Source organism: Felis catus, chromosome B3 (genome assembly GCF_018350175.1).
Source record: "Felis catus isolate Fca126 chromosome B3, F.catus_Fca126_mat1.0, whole genome shotgun sequence".
NCBI classification, from domain to species: Eukaryota; Metazoa; Chordata; class Mammalia; order Carnivora; family Felidae; genus Felis; species Felis catus.
In genome coordinates, this window is record NC_058373.1 from 21,375,190 (window position 1) to 21,399,173 (window position 23,984).

The following is a 23,984-nucleotide window of genomic DNA, read 5'->3' on the forward strand; positions in this document are numbered from 1 at the left end:
TTATTTATTTATTTATTTATTTATTTATTTTCAACTTTTTTATTTATTTTTGGGACAGAGAGAGACAGAGCATGAACGGGGAGGGGCAGAGAGAGAGGGAGACACAGAATCGGAAACAGGCTCCAGGCTCTGAGCCATCAGCCCAGAGCCTGACGCGGGGCTCGAACTCACAGACCGCGAGATCGTGACCTGGCTGAAGTCGGACGCTTAACCAACTGCGCCACCCAGGCGCCCCGCAAAACTTATATTTAAAGCAGGGGGAAACATCCAAAGGAGATGTCTAAAATATTCTCCAAAATGATTATTAATCAAACATGTATTCGGTTTCTGAAAAACATGCCCACCTTTGTTCTCTATGGGTAAGAACCCAAGGCACATAACACAAGACCACACCAAACCCACAAATCTACCAAGAAGCTTTAGCTTCTGGAGTGCCTGGGTGGCTCAGTCAGTTAAGCATCTGACTCTTGGTTTCAGCTCAGGTCATGATCTCATGGTTCATGAAATCAAGCCCCATGTTCAGCTCTGAACTGACAGTGCAGAGGGATTGGGATTCTCTTGGGATTCTCTCTCCCTCTCTCTCTGCCTCTCCTCTACTCACACTCTTTCTCTCTAAAAATAAATAAACTTAAAAAAAAAAAAAAAAAAAAGCTTCAGCTCCTTATCTCCCCCTTCTAACCTTTCCTGTTTCCAAAGACACGCAGACTCACTGACTGGGCAGCAATTACTAGTGCTCACTGCACCGTAAGACATCCTCCTTTCTCTCTTTTTGCATTTTTAAGATAAAATATCCATGAAAGCAGTTTTTTTTTTCGTTTTTTTTTAAAGCTTATTTATTTATTTTTGAAAGAGAGAGATTAGAGAGCAAGTAGGGGAGCCAAAATCAAGAGTTGGACGATTAACTAACTGAGCCACCCAGGTGCCCCTCATGAAAGCATTATTAAAAACAAATATTCCATTCACCATAACTTGTAAGTTATCAGAGAGCAGAGTGATTATTATTCAGAAGAAGTCACCTCCAGCTATAAATAAGGCTGTAAAAATGGGACTTACCAAGTGGATATCATGTAACCCTCATTAATAGAACAAACTCTCCATGCAGAAGCCCCTGTCCTCTTGATTTCTCGGTCCCAGTCTGAGTACGTCTCGAAGAGTGGAGTCTTTTGGCTGCTGCCACCACCGGCCCCGCTGCCACCTCCTGAGGGTATTCCATTAATATTATTGGCTACAAGAAAAAGCAATACTATTAATTTTGTTTCAATGGTCACATTTTGTCCCACATTCCCTCTCCCCTCTGGGCGCCTCCTATCAGAAACACGCACGGACGGGGCACCTCTCCTAGATGTTCCTACTGCTCCCAGCAGTCCTGAGAAAGAGGCAGCCCTCCTCTTGTCAAAAGAACTCATTTTCCTTATCCAGCTCCCTCCTGACTCCTTTAGCACCGCTGGTTTTTCTGTCCTTCTACTGGCTCCATCCCTTTTGCCTTCAAACACAAGTAAGTCACCTTGACTTTGAAAAGACTTTCATCTGACCACACTGCACCACTCCAGCTGCCTAGGCTATACATTTTCCCTCCTCCCTGTTACTGACCACCTTCCCAAATGATGAACAATGCCTGCTGCGCAGATTTCCTCCCCATTTATTTTCTCCTTTTCAATGGTCTTCCATCCCTACCGTTCCACAGAAACCACTCATGAGCTTCCCTCAGTCCCCTGCCCTCAACTGCTCATTTTCTCTACATTTTGCCTGGAACAATGAATGCATCCAATCATCTTTGTTCTGGTCCAGATCTTTCATCCTTCTGATACTGATGTCTCAATCCTTTCTATGGCTCACTATAAAATTTTTGGGTCTTCTAGATCTACTCTGTTTTCCTTTGATAAGCTCACAAGTGCTCCTTGTTCTCCACCAGAGGGCCACTCCCATCTGGGGATCTCAGCAGAGCGCAAGTGTACTTGAACTTCCTTAGCAAGGAGCCCTCTGTCATCAAGGAGAGCTGCTACCCTCTGGGAGAAGCCCACAGCCTCAGAAGCCTGCAGAATGACCAGAGAGAAAGAGGACATCTCAGCAATCAGCCTCATCTACCCTGGCGATCCAGGGTGACAGACGGCATGATCTTTACTGGTCCTGTGTCTCACCCCTGAAGGCTGCTGACATCCCTGGCACGTGCTGCACTCAAACTGGCCTGCAGCCTGCCACGAGACACATTCCCCCCAAAAACATGCTTTCATGATGCTATACTCTTGCCTCAACTTTCCCTCATGCTCATTTTCCAACTTCCTTAAGCAAACCTACATGGTTTTGCTTAAAAGGCCCTTAATTGACCTGATCTTTATGTCTCATTACTGCCTAACCCCATTCTCTCTTGTAGCCAAAGAAACCCTTCCATCATCCCATGAACACGCCATGCCCATTCCTGTTGACTATTTAACACCTGGTGTGAGACAGGTATTTTCTGAGAACCTACCATGTACTAAGGCCCGAAAATTTAAAAGTAAGGTTGTCTCTCTGTCTTGAAAGCGCTAACGAGACAGAGGAGGGTGAGCTCAGCACTAGTCACAGTGAGGCAAATGTATGAGTGCAGTGACAGCACAGAGGAAAATGACCCTAGAGCTCGCTGGAGACAAAGGCTGGGACAGGAGAGGCCTCAGGACTTGACCACAACTGAACAGAGTCCTAAGGAATGAGCCAAACATTACCAGGTGGCTAGTGAGAAGGAGGCAGGCATGCTGGGCAGAGCAGAACACAAAACACATGGTGTAATTGTAAAACATCAAGTAATGAAATACAGCTAGAGCTTTAGGGATGCAAAGGATGGGGGAAGAGAGGCTGGAAAATTAGATGGCGCCAAGACTCTCGGTCTGTGCTGCCCCAAACAGTAGCCACTAGCCACTAGCCACATGTGCTATTTAAATTGAAACAAAATTAAATTAAAAATGCAGTTCCTCGGTTGTACCAGCCACATTTCTAGTGCTCAAGAGCCACATGTGGCTAGTGGCTCCTATACTGGTCAATGCAGAGGAGAGAATATTTCCATCCCTGGACAGTGCTACTCTAGATTAGAAAGGATCCTGTGTGATTACCCAGTGATTCTGATTTTAGCAGGGCTTGTTTAAAATCCAAATGCTAAAGCTAAGCGCACAGCCTGGAGCCACCCCATCTAGAGCCTTCTCTGGGGTAGGTACAAGAATGTATGCGGAAGAACTTGGGAGTTGTAACCTCTGCAGGACACAGAACCTTCGTGGAATTTCCAGGCAATTCTCACTTTACACAGTGTTCCAGAACACTAATAACCACAGAAAGCTATACAATATTAGAAAATCTAAGTAATTCCTCATATGATCAAATTAAAGGGGAAAAAAACCCCATATGATCAGTTCAAAGTGCAGGAGAATATTTGATAGAGTTCAACACCTACTCATAATTTAAAAAAACAAAAACAAACTTTGGCAAATTGGGAATAAAAAGGAATTTCCTTACTTGATAAAGGGTAATTACCAGCAAACACACAGTAAACATCATCTTCATCAAAACCAGAACAGAAATGATGCCCGCTATCATGATTATCATTCAACACTGTACCAGAGGTCCTCGCCACACAATGAGATAACCACCACGGAAAAAGAAGTATAAAGAACACACTCACAATTTTCAAAGAGTGACATAAATAGTTTGGCAGGATACCCTCACCTAGGAGTCTAGGACCAAATACTTTGGAGTGTTTTGAAGTTACAGACTTTAGTAAGCCAGGCTAAGAAACATAATGAGATTGTTTCTCTGGCAAGATTTAGTCTCAAGATCTAACTAAGACCAATTTTCTGAACATCAAATGACAGAAACTGTAAGACAATGCATTGTTTACTATTTTATAGGCTTGAGTTGCTGAAAACCTGCCTGTTTCTTAACAACCAGCACTAGGCTGTATGCTCTGCATCTTCTTCAAGGAGAGCTTATTAGAGAATGTGTAGCAGATACTCAATCTGGCATTAAAGAGTCAGGAAATTCGAATGCTTTCCAGAAATTCCAAAGGCCTGATGCCTGCAGCCTGCTCTACCAGTGGATTACTAATAGGGGTGCAGCAACAGACTGGCAAAAATCAGTCATCTTAGGGAGATCCAGCTCCCCTGAGAGTTACCTGAGTGATGTTTGAGGATAGCTCATTAGCCAACTAAAAGTGAAACTATACAGTGGGCATTCCTGACCTTGGCTATCTTCTGTGAAACTCAGAATTCTAATCCCAGGCTGTGTTGAAATTATCGACAACAGTCTCCACTAAATTAGCCTCATCCATATTTAGAATGGTCTCAAGCAACAGCAAAGACAATAAAAGTGGTCACCATATGAGAAGAAAGACTATCACTCTGATGATACTGCAGGAATTAGAAGCCATAGGGTGAAAAGGGTAAAAACAGAGCTGTGATGTTAAGTTCAACAGAGTGAGTCAATGAAGTGGGTAGCGAGATTTGGACTTTGGGCCTGGGGTGTGGCCAGGATGGCTGCATCTCTAAAAGATGTAGGAGGCTGGCCCGGAACCACTAGTAATCAAGAGACAGGAAGATCAGTCACAGCCCTGTATAGCTACACTAAGAATCTTAAAAGAACTGACAAGCAACAAACTTTAAAAATTCCTACACTGTTTCAAACGGACTACGTACTCTGTAAGTGGTTTTCAAATAAGCATGTAATGGAAAATCTAACACTAAGACCTAAGTTCATAAAAAGGACAAAATTACAAAATAAAATCAACCTCACTGAAAACGTTTACTTTCTGCCATGAGTCTAATCACAGCTTGAGGTTACATCCCAGCATTTGCAAGCTCTGCCACGGAGTAGAGCTGCCAACACTGAGGCTACAGATAACTTCATGAGGTTTGCACTTCTTCAGACCAGAAGCATAATCTGACATCTTATCAATTTTATCACAAAGATGAATCTGTACTTTGAGGACATTATTTGCCCAATAATAATCTGACTGATGAAAGCAGGGTCCTTTCAAGTTAAAAAAGAAAAAAATAGAGCCACTGTTTTTGTTTGTGCCAGCGCGTCCTGTGGCGTCATCGTGCAGGAATGTTCCAGGCCTGTGGGTGCTATGCATCATCCCTTTGGGATCCTCTCAGAAGTACTTGGGTGACTGCTAAGCTTTTCAGAGATGTGTTTTTTTTTTTTTTTTATGCAAGTGATGCCCAATGTGAAAGAAAACCTCAGAGTGCCTAAGTTCCTCCACAAGATTCTGTCCTTAGGTAACTGCAGGGGACATCCTCTAACTTCAGATCTTATTTGTGGAAACAGCTTTGTCACCTACCTGCCTGCAAAAAGGACTTCTTTATTCTTTAATCCAGCCAATGAATCAAGGTGGCATCCAGAAGTTCAAGAGTGGATTAGTGGGCATCTTTCACTCACAAATTAATGAATTCTGACTGCAGTGTGTGGAAATTTCAGGCTTCTTTTGATCTTAAAGATGCAGTTTATGCTTCTGCAACAGCACGGAAGGATATTAAAGGATGTTACCCTATGAGGAATCTTAACAAAACTCTGGTCAAGTGTTATGTTTATGAAGTACCTGTCAAAGGAGGAGGTGACTGAAGGATGTAATATGAAAAGTGGTCCTGAATATTTTAAGTATGAATTATCAAATTTTATCAACAGACTATATGTAAGAAGACCTATAGATCTGATTGATGTAAATAAGAAAACCCAGTAGAAGAAGAGCTAGGGGTTGAGTAACTATTTAAAGTATAATTAACCCAGAGATGCCCACAAGGAATGGATGAAGAAAACTGAAAAGTAACTGAAGCAGGCATCAGGTTCCCAAACGCATAATGAAGTTCACTGTATTTGCTGAGCTCGAGTCATTACATTTTACTGCAGAAGTCATGCATCTAAACCCTGGACTGAATCATTTCTACTAGAAAAAAAATAGCATCAAGAATTGATCTGTATCATAAACAAATTTAAGTGGGAATCAAAGGCTCTCTCCTACAATTCTTGGACTTCTTGAAACCTGCATTTCAGTTACTCTCTTGCAACTTTGGGTGAGGATCTTATTGAAAATAACCTTGATGGTGATGGTCTGTAGCTTGATGATGATCCAAAGAAACAGTCGCCTAACAAGTAGTGCAGGGTCTACGACACTTTAGCTTTAGGTTGTAAGTGAATTTTATAGTTTATGTTAAGAGATACACTTAAAAAGTCAATTGTACTGCTAAAACCTAAGTTATGATTAGTTACATTTTGATAAGAAAAATTAAGCAACAGTTTTTCATCCAATTTCTATAAATATAGCACCATATGGTAAAAGCTACCATTTCTATGGTGCTTACAAGTATCTTTTAGAAGAGTGAAAATACAGTTATACCGTATGCATCTGCAGATACTGTGTACTGTTCCTACATCTTAACGTATTTACAGTCTAGTGATACTTGAATATGCTTTTATTATATAGATTTAAATTACTACAATGTTTTGAGGTAACAAAATGAAAGACCAGTACAACTACTAATTTGTAAGATCCCTCTCCAGACCATGCTGGGGCGAATTGATCTTTCATTACAAATATGTAACTGATTTCTTTTTCTTCCTTAATGGTAGGAGAGCATGTGCCTCAGCAGGTCACTAACCCACAAAGGGCTGATATGAGATGTGACCTCTTTGTTCTTCCTCTATCCTTTTATGAGATTTTTAAAAAATGGTTGATTAAAATTATCTTTGCATATTAAAAATGTACAGAATTACATGGTCAACTGGAATTCTCCCTGGCAATGCCATCACACTGAGTGATGTAATTACAAGTTCAGCATATGAAGAGTACTATTTTACTTGTACAGAAACTGCCTAGAATAGACTTGTCCTTTGGACAGATGCTCCTCTTCCTTTCATCAATCTTACTCAGAAATACAAAGTCAGTATTTTGATGATCTTAATGAAGTCCACTGAAAAGTCTAACCACTCTAGCTTTTGCATGAAACCACACCATGCCAGAAAAGATCATGCATTTCAAATATCTTTTACTTTTCTGCCAGTTTTCTTAAACGATAAGATTACTTTAACTCAAGCTACCAATTAAAAGTGGGGAGGAGGGAGATCTTTCTTCACCATAAAATATAAGCCAGGGACTGTAGATAAAATACCTGACATGATTTTTATAAGCCTATGTTTATAGCTGCTTGCAGATTCTCCCTGCTCACTTTTTAAGAAATAATCTAACAAATATTGTCTCTTTTAGTATATAGTGCTCACTTCTCTAACAGTTAGGAAGTTCATAATTCTACAGTCATTAAAGCCCATGTACTTGGAAGCCTCTGACAAACATAAGAATAAAACTTACACAAAGTAAAGTTAGTCACAATATTTAATATTTTCATATTTACCTGAATTGTGGTATTTTTTCCCAACATATTCAAATGCAAAGAGTAGCTGGAGGTCTGTTGGCTGGGAATAATGAGCTATTGCAAGGCATACCTAGGAAAAATTCTACATTTAGAATTTGATTTTAACACACTTATTTAAATGAAAATGTACAATAAGGCCTTGATTACTGGGAGCATCATCTTGGATGGGGCAGTGATTACAGATATTTATTTACATGTTTTTTTCTGTTGACCTAGAATGTGAAAGAGCTCCTTAAGGCCAGGTATCTCATTCACTGTTGTGCCCCCAGGACACTGTTTATAATCTTTAGTGAGTACATGGTTAAGTATTCAGTAAGTGTTTACGGAGTTGAATTTTAACAGGAAAGTAATTTTATTCAAATAAATGAAACTCAAAACCTAGAGAAGCATTCTCTAAAAAGGCAGTGACATATATATACAGTCCTAAGGAAAGGATTGAAATAGTTTCATTTTTGGTGGACTACAATGACTTAAGACCAGCAATCTGGAAGGTTTAATGTAAGGTATGAAATTTTAATGTTCATACCCCATGGATTAAAAAAAAACCCTAAACTTAACAGAAAAGCTACAATGACAAAAAAATAAAAATTAGCAAGAAACCCTAACGTACAGGATGGCTCAAAGAGGTACATCAAAAAAAAAAAAACAAAAACAAAAACAAAAACAAAAACGTGTGTTTAAGGAAATGGTTTGAGACTATGCCTATGGTGGAGAAAGTGTGGGCTTTGGAATCAAACAGATCGGGGCTTACATCGTAGGTCTACCAAACACCTGCCATGTAAGTGATGCAAAATCAGTTCACCTCTCTGAGCTTCGGTTTGTGCATCTGTGAAATGAAGACAATACCTATGGCTGAAATAAGGATTAACAATTTTAATACATGCCTGACTTCTGGAGAAGCTCCATACATGGAAATATGGTTGGTATTATTCCCAACTGCTCTGGATAGAAGGAAAGACAGAGAGTGCTCTATGTTTGCAAGGCCCTAGACTAATTTGTAGAAGAAAACACTCTTAAATGAACAGAGCGGAAAGAAGAACTATAAGACATATGCAAGGAGAGAAGAGGAGATCTTACTTGAAAAGATTACATATCATTTAGAAGGAAAAGCGTTAAGCCACATGACATATGTCCAACTGTGAGCAAGCAGGAAAAGTTCAGTTGTTAGTCCATGTCCATTAGCAGTGTTTGGGATGTGTTGATGCAGGTTCTAACTGTAACCAGTTCTAGTTTAAAATACATTTTAAAAGTCTTCTATAGAATAAATGTTTCCTGTCTTACTAAATTAGAATATATATACAAATAAGAGGACAGAGTTTATCATTAGTTTTAGTTCTGACTAAAAACAATTACCAAAGGTTCCTGAAACCTTTATATAATAGCTCGATTTTCTCAATGGCTACAAGGAGAGCTTTCTATGACAGTCCCATTTAATGCAATTAGAGAGAGTAAGCTACATTTCCATCCCTGATCTGTACAACAGTCTTCCTGAAAGAGCCTCTTCTAGCAGCAAGACTACTGCAATCCGTACCTCGAATCACCACTTCCTATTCCTCCGGGCACCATATTGACTTTATGAGTTTCATAGCACTTTTTTCAAGATTATCTTTCATTTTTGTTCCATTTCTCTGCACGATCACAGCCATGTTCTTAAGCCATACTCACCTTTCGGCATGTCTGTGGGCTTCCCCACATTCTGAAAAAAATCCACAATGCCTAAGATTTCTCTTCTGAAGATAAAATTCTGACCAACAACTCTGCTCCCGGGATAACCTGCCACAGTGCCCAGATACCTGCCTAATAAATGCAATCTTCTCATTCTTGACTCTTCCCCAAACTGGTTCTCCTCCACCAGACATCCCTTCCCATTCCAATATTCCTTCAGTGGTCTCCTGTCGGAGAATGATGTGCCTGCACAATACTGTGTCTGCCTCACTCACAGTCACCTCCTCTGCCACACGCTGCTCGGGAAATCCTTCTCCACAGCTCAGCCAACCACACTGTCTCTGAAACTACCATCTCTGTTCAACTCGAATCTCTTCACAGGCTTTCCCATGACAGAGCTGATTTCCCAGTATTAACTGCAGAAACGCTTCTGTTCTCTCTGAATAACAGCCACTGTGATATAAAGTGTCTCTTCAGTTAGCTATGCTTTCGTATAAAGTATTCATGAAATAGTTTTAAGTATAGATAAAATACAAAGTATTCATGAAATAGTTTTACTTAAGTAAAGATAAAAAAGGGTACAGGCGTTCTTTGTTTTAAATTCCATTCCTCAAGGGTAGATGCTGCGTCTCTCATTCATTCAACAGATACTTCCTGCACATCTACCATGTCCAAAGCCCTGGGGCAGCAGCAGCGAACAACAGAGACACAGATCCCTGGCCTCACTAAGCTTACATTCTAGGGAGGAAAACAGACACGAAATAAGATAAGCAAAAACTATAGTAAGTGAGATAATTTTAAGTGCTAAAGGAAAAAAAAAAAGTCCAGCAGGGAAGGGATATGAAATGTTATGGTGAGGCGAGAAGGAAATAGGTTAATAATTTAGAGGAGACCAGGAAAGACCTCTCTGCACAGAGCTGAGCGAAGACCTAAAGACTTCTAAGCATTTTTGTTCTCTTTAGTAGCTTTCTGAGGTTGCTTTGAGCATAACAGCAGCTGCACTAAAAATACCAGTGGACAAAATTACTTACAACATAGTAAGGAAAAGTGCTCTAAGCCAATGAAACGATCATATCATGTTCTCTAAGACATTTAGAAAGCAGCCACAGGCCTTGTTTACACAAAAGAAATTCACAGATCACTGATTATGGAATACGTTGTTTATGGCCACAAAGCAAAAACAAACAAAGCCTATCTGCTAGGCAAAACCCAACATAGCCCAATTCTAAAAAGCCCTTAAGAATAACACAACATCACATTTTTAAGGTTAGGAAAGCAAATGGGTGTGTGTAATAGCATCTTCACTTAAAGAAGACTATGAACAATCTTGTGAAACTGATATTGTTTAATCACCGGCACAATGCCGGATTTTGGCAGGGAGGGGGCACAACGTGAACTAAAGCTTGTGTTCAGCAGTGTCATTAAAAGATGCAAAATGTATTTCTATGTAACCTAAGTGAGGGTCATCTTTGAGAACCCAGATATAGGCACATACCACCTGCGTTATCTGGGTTACATTCATGCTGTTATGTAGGACACTTTGAGAAGAGAAATAAAGCCAACATTCCTCTCCCTCAAGCGTTTTCATACACGCTCTTTAAAAAGCTTATGTCCACATTCCTAGCTTCTGTCACTGAGAGTTTCAAAGACTTAAAAAAGTAGGTCTCATTTTCATGTAAAATTATTCTAATTTTGTAATGTACTCCATAAGCATTAAAAATTTTTAGAAAATCTCTACATCTTTAAAAACTGCTCCTGAAAATAGTTCATTTGCACTGGTTATTATAAAGAATGAGAGTATCTTGGTATTAAAGACAGTGAATTATGGTAAATATTTTATTGGAGGAAAAAAGTAAACTACTTCTAAAGTGATTTTTGGACACAAGACTGATTCTTGTGGACCCACAGCTGGCTTCTCCTCTAAGACCAGCCAGGGGTGCAGCCCTAGGGAAGCTCAAACCTTATCAAGTTCTAGCACACTGGCACACAAAACTGGTTTCCTATATTTTTGTGGTCTAAAAGCCACCAAGGAGTTAAGTCTCATATTCACAGCAAAAAAAAAAAAAAAAAAAAAAAAAAAAAAAGTTCAGGAAAGGCCAACTTATTGTTTAAATCTATAGATGGGTTGAATTTTCACTTCTAGAAAGTATGCCTGAACAAGTAGTTCACCACCAAGTATTCTGAGAATAAAGTGGAGACAAAGGACAAATATTTCACTTGCCATCTTTATATATATATATATATATATATATATATATATATATATATATATATATATATATTTATAAGTGATAAATATATATATAATATATAAATAAATATATATAATATATTATTATATAATTATATAATTATTATATATAATTATTACTATATAATTATATAATATTATATAATTATATAATATTATTATTATAATATATATAATATATAAATATATTGTATAGGTGATAAATCATTGAAAAAGATATATATTTTTTGTCCCTCAGTTTTGAGCAGAGGTTCTACAAAAGGAAATGGTGATTTCAAGTTGCTTTGAGGCTAGGTGTCCAAATTCTGCATTATCAAATTCCTTTTTTCTTTATACAGATCTGTCCCAAATATCCTTATTTACCTGTGACAGACCAAGGATAATGAAGAATGCTAATGGATGCAGTAGCACAATGTCATCTAATTTTGTCATAACATAATTTAGGCAACAGTAACTAGACTACCAGAAGGCTACAGAGCAACATTTAACAAAATGTGAACCAATTTAGCATTCTGAGATCTTGTATTTCAAACAGAAATATAAATGCTTTTAGTATTTCAAAGCTAATCAGTGGTTTACCCACCAAAGAACTCTGAACATGCATCTTGAAACAGTGCATTTTAAAACATGCATCCTAAAACAACTTAAAAAATCAGAGCATTTCCAGAGAAAATTTAGCAAAGTTTCTGGGAGATATAGTCAAGCTGTAACTTTCCAACTGTTACCTAATTTTAGATGAAAACTTGTTCACTTCAAATAAAAGAATTATGCTAGAATTCTCATTTTTAACTCATGAAGCCAGTAAGCTTTAACAGCACACGCCTTAACCTCTCTGTGTTTGAAAATGTGTAAATTAGGGAAAAAATTCTTTATTTATATTCATTCCTACTGCCTCTAATTTTTTTCCTATGCCTCCCTACCCCCCAACATGACTGTACAAAAGACAAAAAGAGCATTTCCTTCAGGCCTGAGGTTACATCCTTTTAATATTTTAAGATAGTGGGGAAAAGGATTTTTGCCAGAAACTTGGTCTTGGGAAAAGGCATAAACAGTTGGACTAGGCTGTTTTTGTAGACCGTTCAATGTGGCCCCCTCCATCACTTACCAGCAGCACAAGGGATATCCTGAATTTCCAGAACACTCATCTGTTTCATTCATTTGGCAACTACTCACTTATGTGGAAACATCTTTTATGTCACTAGTTTGTACCACTATTTAATTTTCAGCTGTTCACACTCTATCTTCTCAACTAAGCACTCTGCCTCACACATCAAAAATGACCAGCAAGTATATACTAAAAGGCTCAAGAATAAAGCCAAATAATTATGATTTCCAATTAGTGAAATAGAGTCAACTGAAAAATACAGTTGAGAGTGGGAGAAAAGGAAACTTTCTGAAAGAATATTGGGCCACTGTATCAATTTCTTAAAAAAAAAAATCCTGTCCTAACTAAATCTCCTAAGTTCTATGGTGTCCCTATTTTTGAAATGCTATATATCCTGAAGTTAAGGTTTCCACAAGCAGATTCTTGATGCTTTGATTAAATTACACATATATATTTAAGCTCAAGAAAGTAACTCAGCTAAAATGTTTTATATACAGTCTATTGCCTAATTACGCCTGAAGTCTTTCTATATATGAGTGGGCATCTCAAATTAGTAAAATGCCAAAATCACAACCTGCAGAAATGAACAGCTGAAAGGGGTTTTAAAAGCTATCTAGGGGCTGGGGAACCTGGGTGGCTCAGTCAGTTGAGCGACTGACTTCGGCTCAGGTCATGATCTCACGGTTTGTGAGTTCGAGCCCCTCGTTGGGCTCTGTGCTGACAGCTCAGAGCCTGCTTCTGTTTCTGTGTCTCCCTCTTTCTCTGCCCCTCCCCCATCCATGATCTGTCTCTGTCTCAGAAATAAACATTAAAAAAATTAAAAAAAAAAAAAAAGGCTATCTAGGGGCACCTGGGTGGCTCAGTCAGTTGTGCATCCGACCCTTGATTTCGGCACAGGTCATGATCTCATGGTTTGTGGGATTGGGCCTTGCGTTAGGCTCTGCGCAGTCAGCACAGAGCCTGCTTAGGATTCTCTCTCTCCGTCTTGCTGCCCTTCCCCTGCTCACGCTCTCTCAAAAATAAAACAAACATTTAAAAAAAAAAAAAGGCAATCTAGTTGACTTTTCAAAAATGCAGCATGCTGGAAAATGGTTTCACACACTCCCTCTGAAAACTTTTAGCCACAGAGTCCACCATCACCCTGCTCGATTATCTAGTCCCAGTGGTCCAGCACTTTCAGACATTTATCTTATTATGCTTGCCTTCCTGTGAAGAAACCACCGAAGTGTATGAAGACAGCTGCCTTGAGAATTTTTGACAGCCTCATTTTGAAATCATCAGAAAATTCACTGCGGTAAGTCTACTAACCATGGAAAACAAATGCACCCATTTTTTGGTGGTGTAAAAGCTGTCTCATTTCTGCAAGAAGGTTCCACTTCACTAAGAAAACTGTTCCTTTATTCCCAATGTGTAGGAGCAGGCTTCTCCTGAAAATTCTGTTATTATTCTCTGCATTTGCTGTACCATATAGATGGGCTGGTAGGGCATTAGGTCCACCAGCTTCACTTGTTGGCCAAAGCCAAATGTGGGATGAAGGAAGTAGGAATTTCTGTCATGAACCTTATTCCATGAGTAGGCAATAAACATTCCCCAGAAGGCAAGAGAAAAACAAAGCCAATGAAAAAGTCCCTAGTTTTTAGCTGTTCCTGTGAATAGCACTCAAATTAATTCACTATGATTTCTTTAAAGCACTAATAATTATTAGGTCTCTCCCATAACTATATATTTACTTAACCCTTAGGTAACTTAAGTCTAGCCTTTAGTTCATTGATAAAGTTCTGAGGTATTTTCTAAAGTTCTAACCAAGAAAGAAACCAGCTGGTACTGGTCTTAATGCAAAAGATACGCTAATTTTCACATCATAGTTTTTGGTATATTAGGAGCTGATGACAAAAAAACCCCACAACTATACAGAATACTTTAAAACAGTCATAAATTAGTCCAAGGAAATAGTTCTATTAACATTCTTGGTTTTGACTTTACTTAAGGAGATATCTGATAACTTCCCCTAAAAACAAGTCTGAGCAACTGAGAAAAGAGAATTTCCATACAGAACTGATATTGGTAAATACAGTGTGAAACACAGAACTTGATAAAGCTTAATAATATTACCTTTTTGGCACTTTCAGGACCCGATTCATCAAAGCGAAATCTGACAATTCTGAAATCTTTACAGTAAATAATTAACTCTGTTGGATTAAATTTCAGTTTCTGGTTGGGACCTAGGACTTTCTGCTTCCTCTTATGGTCATTTACTAAAAATGAAAAAATAAAGAAAAAATGTGTAAAAATTCTTTCTTGTTACCCAGTCTTTCATACACTTGAACAAATTATTACTGAAAATAATTAAGTTACCCACCATTTGAGCACGGCTTCTCTGGAATCTGTCATATCTGTCTACAACTTCTAGAGCTTTGGGAGATTGGTGTTAACTTTGTTTTTGACTAGATTTTAAATGATCTTTGCACAAACCACTTAAGACACATTTAATGCTTAAAATTTTAATTAAAGAGAGGACAAATATTCAGAAAACATAAAAAGCTATATATGCTATATTTCCACTTAAAAATATGGGGTGCCTGGGTGGCTCAGTGGGTTAAGTGTCTGACCTTGGCTCAGGTCATGATCTCATGGTTCGTGAGTGTGTCAGCTGTGCTGACAGCTCAGAGAGTGGAGCCTGCTTCAGATACTGTGTCTCCCTCTCTCTCTCTGCCCCTCCCCTGCTAGCTCTCTCTCAAAAATAAATAAATGTTAAAAAATATATAATAATTTATTGACTTCTCTCTCTTTCACTAATGTTCTTAGGACTGAAGAAAAAGGGGAGGGGGAAGTAAACCTATAGAAATAAATTCCAACCCAAGTATCTGATTCTTTAAGCAATACTTCCTAAGAAGAATCAGTTTTCATGGACTGAGTAAAGACTACATACCTGTGACAATTTGCTCAATACATGTTAAAGGGACATCATGCTCACCAAGAAGAAGATTTCTGTAATGGAATTTCTGAAATAAAAAATTATGTTCGTGTTAAGTCTTTTCCCAATAACCTCAAATAGTAATAAGAGCCTTACTTTCAAATGTGATGAGAAACTGTGATGTCTATCCCTAAAAAGAATAAAAAGCTTTTGCTTGCAGCACTATGACAATTCTAATTATCGATAGAGTATCTTAGAACACACTTCAGTCATAAAAAGAAAGAAACGCATGCTGTGTTCATGTTCTCTCCACCTTTCTCTTCAAACTTTTATATATGAGGTTAAACTGTACACTACAATACAATATCATTATAATACCTCAGATATATAATATTGTCAATCACTTCATAGGCAACCATTTACATGTCTAGTTCTGGTTAAACTGTCATTAAATATTAAAGAAAAAGGGACTCTTAAGTCATCAGATTTTGATTTTACAAAGGAGATTTCAGAAAATCACTCTTTAGAAAGTAACTCTTTTTGGGGTGCCTGGATGGCTCAATCAGCTAAGTGTCCAACTTCAGCTCAGGTCATGATCTCATGGTTTGTGAGTTCAAGCCCCGCATTGGGCTCTGTGCTGACTGCTCTCCCTCTCTCTCTCTGCCCCTCCCCTGCTCGCTCGCTCTCTCTCTCTCTCTCTCTCTCTCTCAAAAATAATAAACATTAAAAAAAAAAAAGAATAACTCTTTTGAGAGCAGTAATTCTACTGGAAATAATCTTTAGGCAAATTATAGCTTTTTTTTTTAAAACCTGTGAACAAATGTTTTATACTCATTTTAAAATTCTGAACATAGTTGACACTATTAACCTGCTGACAGTAGAGCACTGGCTTATTTGGCTATTAGTGGTATCAGATGTATGCTATTTCAAGTATATGCATCTCATTTACAGTGAAGTCTGGGCCAGAGATAAAAATGAAGCTAAAAACAAAGGGGAAAACCTAGTCTACAGCCAAATAAGCAAGTGTATCTACATACTAGGTATCTGTAAATGCCTTTAGTCTAAATATACCTACAAAATCTTGCAATAAACACACAAATATATAGTAAATATTTTGATAAATTAATGAATGACTGTATGAAATATACTTACCTCGAGTAAGACTTTAGTCAAAAGTTTATAATTAATAATCCAAATATTTGAGTAGAGAATAATTACTATTATAAATAAAAATCCAGGGGTTAAAAGTATTTAACACTTTACACATCAAAATAGAAAAGCTGAGGAAAAGTCCAGAATTTTAAAGTTAATCAAATGAACATCTGAACTTTTAAAAACCGAAATTATATGGAACTACTGTTTTCCAGTGAGACCATAAAATGGCAAGAGGGTGATTAAGGAAAAAATTTACTCATATTTTTCTTCATTCTAACTGTACTAGAAATTTTGAAATTTCAAACTAGAATTTGATGTTTCAGAAAAGGAATTAGTTAAAAATACTATGAAATCTATAAAATGTGTTGCACTTACACAATTTTTTGCTAAATAAACTTTTTTCTTTATGACTAGTAAAAAATGGACATCTGATTTTTAAAAGCAGTTTAAGATGTGGAAGAAAGAAAATAAGAACTCCCTTATTGAAAGGGATCCATAAGCAATAATCACAGGGGATAAAAACCAAGGTGACTCACATCTCACTAATTCTGTTCCTCAAGTCCCAACATTCTTCTTAAACTTTATTTTGATTTTTAATATAATAAATTCTCAACACTGTTAATCCCTTAATGATTTTATTATAGTTTTCCACACCTGTGTTTCATGGAATTATATGTACTCCTTAGAGTCAAATCCTTGATACAATTAACACACAAATGAAACACACCTGTAATGGCATTGGGTCATCCGTAATAAAGGAAATTTTGAAGTTACTGCAGATCAGCTTTCCCCACAGATCGTACTGACTTGTGTCTGTTGCAATACATTTTCTCACAAAGTTGACTTCATTTACGACAATTTCTCCTTTAAAAAAAAAAATATATTGTGTGAGCTACAACTATACCATAAAATGTCTAGTCACTGTGTGGCCTACAAGGACTACTTCCAGATGATGACAGTAAGAAGGGACGCTTACAGGTGCCAGGTACCATGGGTGTTTCCATCCTCACAACAGTACCAGTAACAGCAAGAGACTGCCCCCCATTTATAAGTACAGAAATTAAGGCACAAAGAGCTTAGGGGTCTGAGATGGTTCAACCAGAAAAGCTGAAACTGAGCCTGCATTCTTTAATACTATGTGATACTGCCTTCCACTATCATTTACTGAAAGGCATTCTGGAGAAGAAATAAACTATACTCCTTCAGAGTATTACTGGATGGAATATCTGTGTTTTATTAACATGTGATTTTACATCCCAAACCAATGTCTTTGACTCCTTTCCTAAGGGATGAGAAACAGACTTTGGGTTTAACCCAAAAATTAATAATGTAATCTATTATTGGTAAATAGGGTTCAGGATGGCAAGGTAGGAAGATCCTGAACTCACCTCCTCTCACGAACAGAGTTTATAGCTACATGTAGATAATTTCCTGTTAAAAACAAAAAAACAAAAAAGTAAAGGCAGGGCACCTGGGTGGTTCAGGTGGTTAAACGTCCAACTTTGGCTCAGGTCACCATCTCATGGTTCATGAGTTCAAGCCCACAATGGGTTCTCTGCTGTCAGTGCAGAGCCTTCTTGGTATCCTCTGTCTTCCTGTCTCTCTGCCCTACCCCTGCTCACATGCACACACTCTCAAAAATTAATAAACATTTTAAAATATTTTTTAAAAACCCAACAACACCTGAAGGCTGAGTGATGGCTATACATTGGGCAAATGAGAACGAAACCATATCGAAGCAGGTAAGAGAGGGTGGGGCATCCCTGCATGGTGACCCATGATGAGGATGGAACTCAAAACCCAGAGGCTCTCCCTGAAGAGTAAAGAGTTCAAATGTTACACATCAGGCATCCCAAGTTTTAAGGCAATCCTTAAAGAGACAAGACCCCAAAACAAGAAACTCTGAAAACCAATGAGGCTTGTGTCCCAATAAGACCCATAAGACCATAGAGATCTGAGAAACTGCCCTTAAAAGGCTCAGACACTTAAGACTCACCCACCCGAGGGCCCAGGTCAGAGGCAGCCAATGGTACCCAGACTTAAAGTAAAGGAGGATCACCTGCTTATATTAAAGCATTGGCCCGAAGGGCAGGCATCTACTCTAACATGCTTATCTAGGAGCCTGCTGGAACATTCTCCCAAAACAGAGACTGGTGGGCACCATTTTTGCACACTCCCTTTGCTGTGCTCCACATCACCAGTATCTCCCAGAAGGGAGCTTTTACATGCATCTGGTGCCGCAATTTTTGTGGCTGCCAACTAGGGAATGCCTCTTGACTGCCTGGCTCTGGAGGCCAGGGGAGCTTGCATTCTTGGTCCCACAGGACTATAATGATCAATGTTACCCAGAAAGGAGCACATGCCCCTGCCTGGAGCCCTGATTTTTGTGACTGCTGCCAGTGGACATGTCTCCATCATGTGGCTCTGGCAGCCAGTGGGATTTGCACTTTTGGGTCTTTTACAGTCACAGGACTGTAACCAAGAGAAAGAGTTCTTGAACAGCTGCCACCCTCAGAGCATAGCAAGAGGCAACAGACCCAGAAGCACAGTCTTTCTGTGAAGGAGGACCGTTAGCTAATCATCACAACTACGGCCTGAGAGGCAGGTTTCTAATTACAGACACATCCAGGGTCTGACTGTAATTCTTTCCAGCGACTGCGGAGGGTGGGCGCTGTCTTTGTGGTCATCCTCTGCAGCACTCCACAGCATCAGTGTCTCCTAGTGGGGAGCTTTACATGTCTCTGGTGCCCTGGTTTTTATGTCTGGAGCCCCAGGTTTTGCAGCTGCTGCCCGAGGACATCCCTTGATCACCTGGCTCTGGTGGCCAGGGAGGGCTTACATTCCTGGGTCCCATGAAACTGTGGCAATTGGAGATGGCTTTTGGCAGGCTACCAGCCCTAGGACGCTGTGCAGCAAGGAGACAGGCACAAACCCTCAGTCTTTCTATGAAGGAGACCTCTTTGCTTGTGCTAGAGCCTTGGCCTGAGGGGCAGGTTTCAGGTTGGCATACAGTTAGTGGTCTACAGAACTGCCCTCGAAGAAAGCAGCCTTGTGGGGGCCATCTTGATGTTCTCCCTCTGCCTTTCTTCAGCCTGCCAGTGTCATCCAGAAAAGTGTTTATTCACTTGTCTAGAGCCCTGATTTTTGTGACTGCTACTCAGGGAACATCTGCAGGTCTTCCGACTCTGGTGGCCAGCAGGGCTTACACTTGTGGTCCCACAAGACTACATACATTTGCATATCTCAAAAAGTTGATGCCAGAGGGTTGGCTTCCAGTCAGCCGGAATCTAGGTGCTGAGAACCCCCCTTTGGAACACTGACAGGTTTGGCACATCCTAAACTACTGGAAGCTATTAAAAATATAATAGGCCGTTTGGACAAGCATGACAGTTTGAGAGACAACAAAGAACTGGGGTAGGGGAGAACAATAAGGTTCACCTCCTCTACAAGGACCCTCCTTCAAGACTGGGAGACGTAGTTGTTTCATCTACTGTATAGAAACCAACACAGAGAGTCGAGGAAAAATGAAGAAACGGGGGAATATTCCAAATGAAAGAACGAGATAAAATCTCAGAGAAAAAACTTAGTTAAATAGAGGTAAGCAATTTACCTGATAAAGAGTTCAAAGTAATGGTCATAAAGATGCTCACCAAACTGGGGAGAAGAACACACGAACACAATGAGAACTTCAACAAAAAGATGGAAGTTATAAGTACCAAATAGAAGTCACAGAACTGTTGAACACAATAACTGAACCAAAAATACCCCCGGGGGTTCAATAAGAGACTAGATAAAAAAGAACAAATCAGTCAACTCAAAGGCAAGGCAGTAGAACCCACCCAAATCAGAATAGCAAAAAGAAAAAAGAATGGAAAAAGTGAGGACAGCTTAAAGGACTTACTGGATAACATCAAATAGCTAGCATTTACATCACAGGGCTCCTAGAAGAAGAGAAAGGGGGCAGAAATTTTATTGGAAGAAATAATGGCTGAAAATTTCCCTAACTCGGAAAAGAAAATAAACATCCACATCCAGGAAGCTCAGCAAGTTCCCAATAAGAGGAACCCAAATAATTAAAAGCAAAAATGAACTACTGGGACCTCATCAAGATAAAAATCTTCTGCACTGCAAAGGAAACAATCAACAAAACCAAAAGGCAACCGGCATAATGGGAAAAGATATTTGCAAATGACATTTCAGATAAAGGGTTAGTATCCAAAATCTATAAGGAACTTACCAAACTTAATACCTGAAAAACAGACAATCCAGTGAAGAAACCGGCAGAAGACATGAATAGACACTTTTCCAAAGAAGACATCCAGATGGCCAACAGACACATGAAAAGATGCTCAATGTCACTTATCGTCAGGGAAACAGAAATCAAAACCATACTGAGATACCACCTCACACTGTCAGAGTGGCTAATATCAACAACTCAGGAAACAAAAGATGCTGAAGAGGATGTGGAGAAATGGGAACCCTTGTGCACTGTTGGTGGGAATGCAAACTGGTGCAGCCACTCTGGAAAACAGTGTGGAGGTTCCTCAAAAAATTAAAAATAAAACTATCCTACAACCCAGCAATTACACCAGTAATTTATCCAAGGAATACAGGAGTGCTGATTCATAGGGGCACATGTACCCCAATGTTTATAGCAGTGCTTTCAACAATAGCCAAATTATGGAAAGAGCTTAGCTAAATGCCCATGAACTGATGAATGGATAAAGAAGATGTGGTTTATAAGGTGCCTGAGTGGCTCTTAGGCTCAGGTCATGCTCTTACAGTTCAGGAGTTCAAGCCGGGCAAAGGGCTCTGTGCTGAAAGATGTGGTTTATATATATATAATGGAATACTACTTGGCAATGAGAAAGAATGAAATCATGCCATTTGCAGTAATGTGGATGGAACTGAAAGGCATTATGCTGAGTGAAATAAGTCAGTCAGAGGAGGAGAGATATCATATGTTTTCACTCATATGCAGATCTTGAGAAACTTAACAGAAGACCATGGGGGAAGGGAAGGGGAAAAAATAGTTACAAACAGAGAGAGAGGGAGGGAGGAAAACCATAAGAGATTCTTAAATACAGAGAACAAACTGAGGGTGGATGGGGGGTGGGGAGAGGGGCAAATGGGTGATGGGCATCGAGGAGGGCACTTGTTGGGATGAGCACTGGGTGTTGTATGTAAGCAATGAACCACGGAAATCTACCCCCAACACCAAGAGCACACTTTACACACTGTATGTTAGCCAATTTGACAATAAATCATATTTAAAAAAAAAAAAGAGAGAAACCCAAAGAGACCCATGCCAAGACACATTACAATTACAATGTCAAAAGATAAAAACAAGTATAGAATATTAAAAGCAACAAGGGAAGGGGTGGCTCAGTTGGTTGAGCATCTGACTTTGGCTCAGGTCATGATCTCACAGTTCCTGAGTTCAAGCCCTGCATCAGGCTCTAAGCTGTCAGCACGGAGCCTGCTTTGCATCCTCTGTCTCCCTGTCTGTCTCTGACTCTCTCTCTCTGACAAGAGAAAACAATTTGCTATTACAAGGGAAACCCCATAAGGCCATCAGACCTTTCAGCAGAAACTGCACAGGCCAGAAGAGAGGACACCATATATTCAAAGTGCTGAAAATTCTTTTGACTTAGAATACTCTACACAGCAAAGTTACTGTTTAGAAGTGGATAAAAAATTTTCCAGACAAACAAAAGCTAAAGAAGTTTATCATCACTAAACTGGCTTTACAAGAAATGTTAAAGGGACTTCTTTAAGCTGAAAGGGGCACTAATTAATAACAAGAACACATATGAAAGAATACATCTCACTGAAAAAATAAACACATAGTAAAGGTAGGGGATTAGTTACTTCTTTTTTGGTAGTGGATTAATTACTTCTAAAGCTACTAAGAAGGTTAAAAGACAAAAGTAATAAAAGGAACTAAAACTGCAATATTTAGTTATGGGGTACAGAAGATAAAGAAATGTAAAACGTGACTTCGAAAACAAAATGTGGGTGGGAACAGTAATAATGTTGAGCTCTACAATGGGATCAGACTTAAGTTGTTATCAACTTAAAACAGACTGTTTATAGACAGAAGTTATTATATGCAAGCCTCATGGTAACCACTAATCAAAAACCTATAGTAAATACACAAAAGATACAGAGAAAGGAATATAAGCTTACCATTAAAGAAAGTCATCAAACCACAAAGGAAAAGAGCAAGAGAAGAAAGGAACAGAGAGGAACTTATAAAAACTGCCAGAAAACAATTTAACAAAATGGCAATAAACATATACCTCTCTGTAATTACTTTAAATGTAAATGGGCTAAATGCTCCAATCAAAAGATATAGAGTGGATGAATGGATAAAAAAAACAAGAACCATCTATACACTAACTATCATAGACTCACAGACTGAAAAAGAAGGATGGAACAAGGGATTTTCCATACAAATGTAAACCAAAGGTGGGGTAGCTCTACTTATCTCAGGCAAAACAGACTTTAACAGACTGTGATAACCGACAAATAGAGTTTTACACAATGATAAAAAGGTCAACCAGAAGATATAATATTTATAAATACTTATGCATCCAACATAGGAGTACCGAAACATATAAAGAAAACATTAACAGACCTATAGGGGAAAAATAAGACAGCAATATAGTAATAGCTGGGGACTCTATTACTGCCAATAAATTGGATCAATTACCAAAATGAGACGAGAATGCCACAAGAAAAGAAAATTATAGGTCAATATCCCTGATGAGCACATATGTAAAAATCCTCAACAAAATACGTGCAAACTGAAAAATTCAACAATAATACATTAAAAGAACCATATACCATGATCAAGTGGGATTTATTCTAGAGATCCAAGGATGGTTCAACACCTGCAAATCCGTCAATGTGATACACATTAACAAACCGAAGGATAAAAATCGTGTAATTATCTCAATAGATGCAGGAAAAGAATCTGACAAAGTTCAACATCCATTTACAATAAAAACTCTCAACAAAGCAGATACAGAGGCAAACATACCTTTACATAATAAAGGCCATATACGACAAGCCCACAGCTAACATACTCAACAGTGAAAAACTGAAAGCTTTTCCTCTAAAATCAGTAACAAAACAAGGATGCACACTCTTGCCATTTTTATTCAATGTAGTACTGGAACTCCAAGCCACAGAAACTAGGTAAGAAAAAAAAAAGTCATCTAAACTGAAAATGAGGTAAAAGTGTCACTATTTGCAGATGACATGATATATATACATATATACAGAAGAACACCTTAAAGATTTCATCAGAAAACTGCTAACTGTAATAAATGAATTCAGTAAGGTTGTGGGATCCAAAATCAATACACAAAAACCTGTTATATTTCCATATATTAATAATGAACTATCAGAGAAATTAAGGAAACAATCTTATTTACAATTACATCATAAAGAATAAAATACCCAGGAATAAATGTAACCAAAGAAGTAAAAAATGTGTAT

General features: G+C 38.6%; 1 protein-coding gene across 2 annotated transcripts in view; it reads right to left on the bottom strand.

Moving 5' to 3' along the window:
* MTMR10 (myotubularin related protein 10) overlaps nucleotides 1-23,984 on the bottom strand; it is a 55,678-nt gene that overhangs the window by 17,293 nt on the left and 14,401 nt on the right. The window contains exons 2-7 of one of the 2 annotated variants that reach the window (XM_023255007.1): nucleotides 17,867-17,909; nucleotides 17,206-17,342; nucleotides 15,339-15,411; nucleotides 14,522-14,664; nucleotides 7,368-7,458; nucleotides 1,054-1,225 (exon numbers count right to left, since the gene is read on the bottom strand). In XM_023255007.1, coding sequence (XP_023110775.1) covers nucleotides 1,054-1,225; nucleotides 7,368-7,458; nucleotides 14,522-14,664; nucleotides 15,339-15,411; nucleotides 17,206-17,217 — 491 coding nt within the window. In that variant the 5' untranslated portion in view covers nucleotides 17,218-17,342; nucleotides 17,867-17,909. The remainder of the gene's footprint in view (nucleotides 1-1,053; nucleotides 1,226-7,367; nucleotides 7,459-14,521; nucleotides 14,665-15,338; nucleotides 15,412-17,205; nucleotides 17,343-17,866; nucleotides 17,910-23,984) is intronic. The other variant, XM_006932321.4, reaches the window with a different exon arrangement.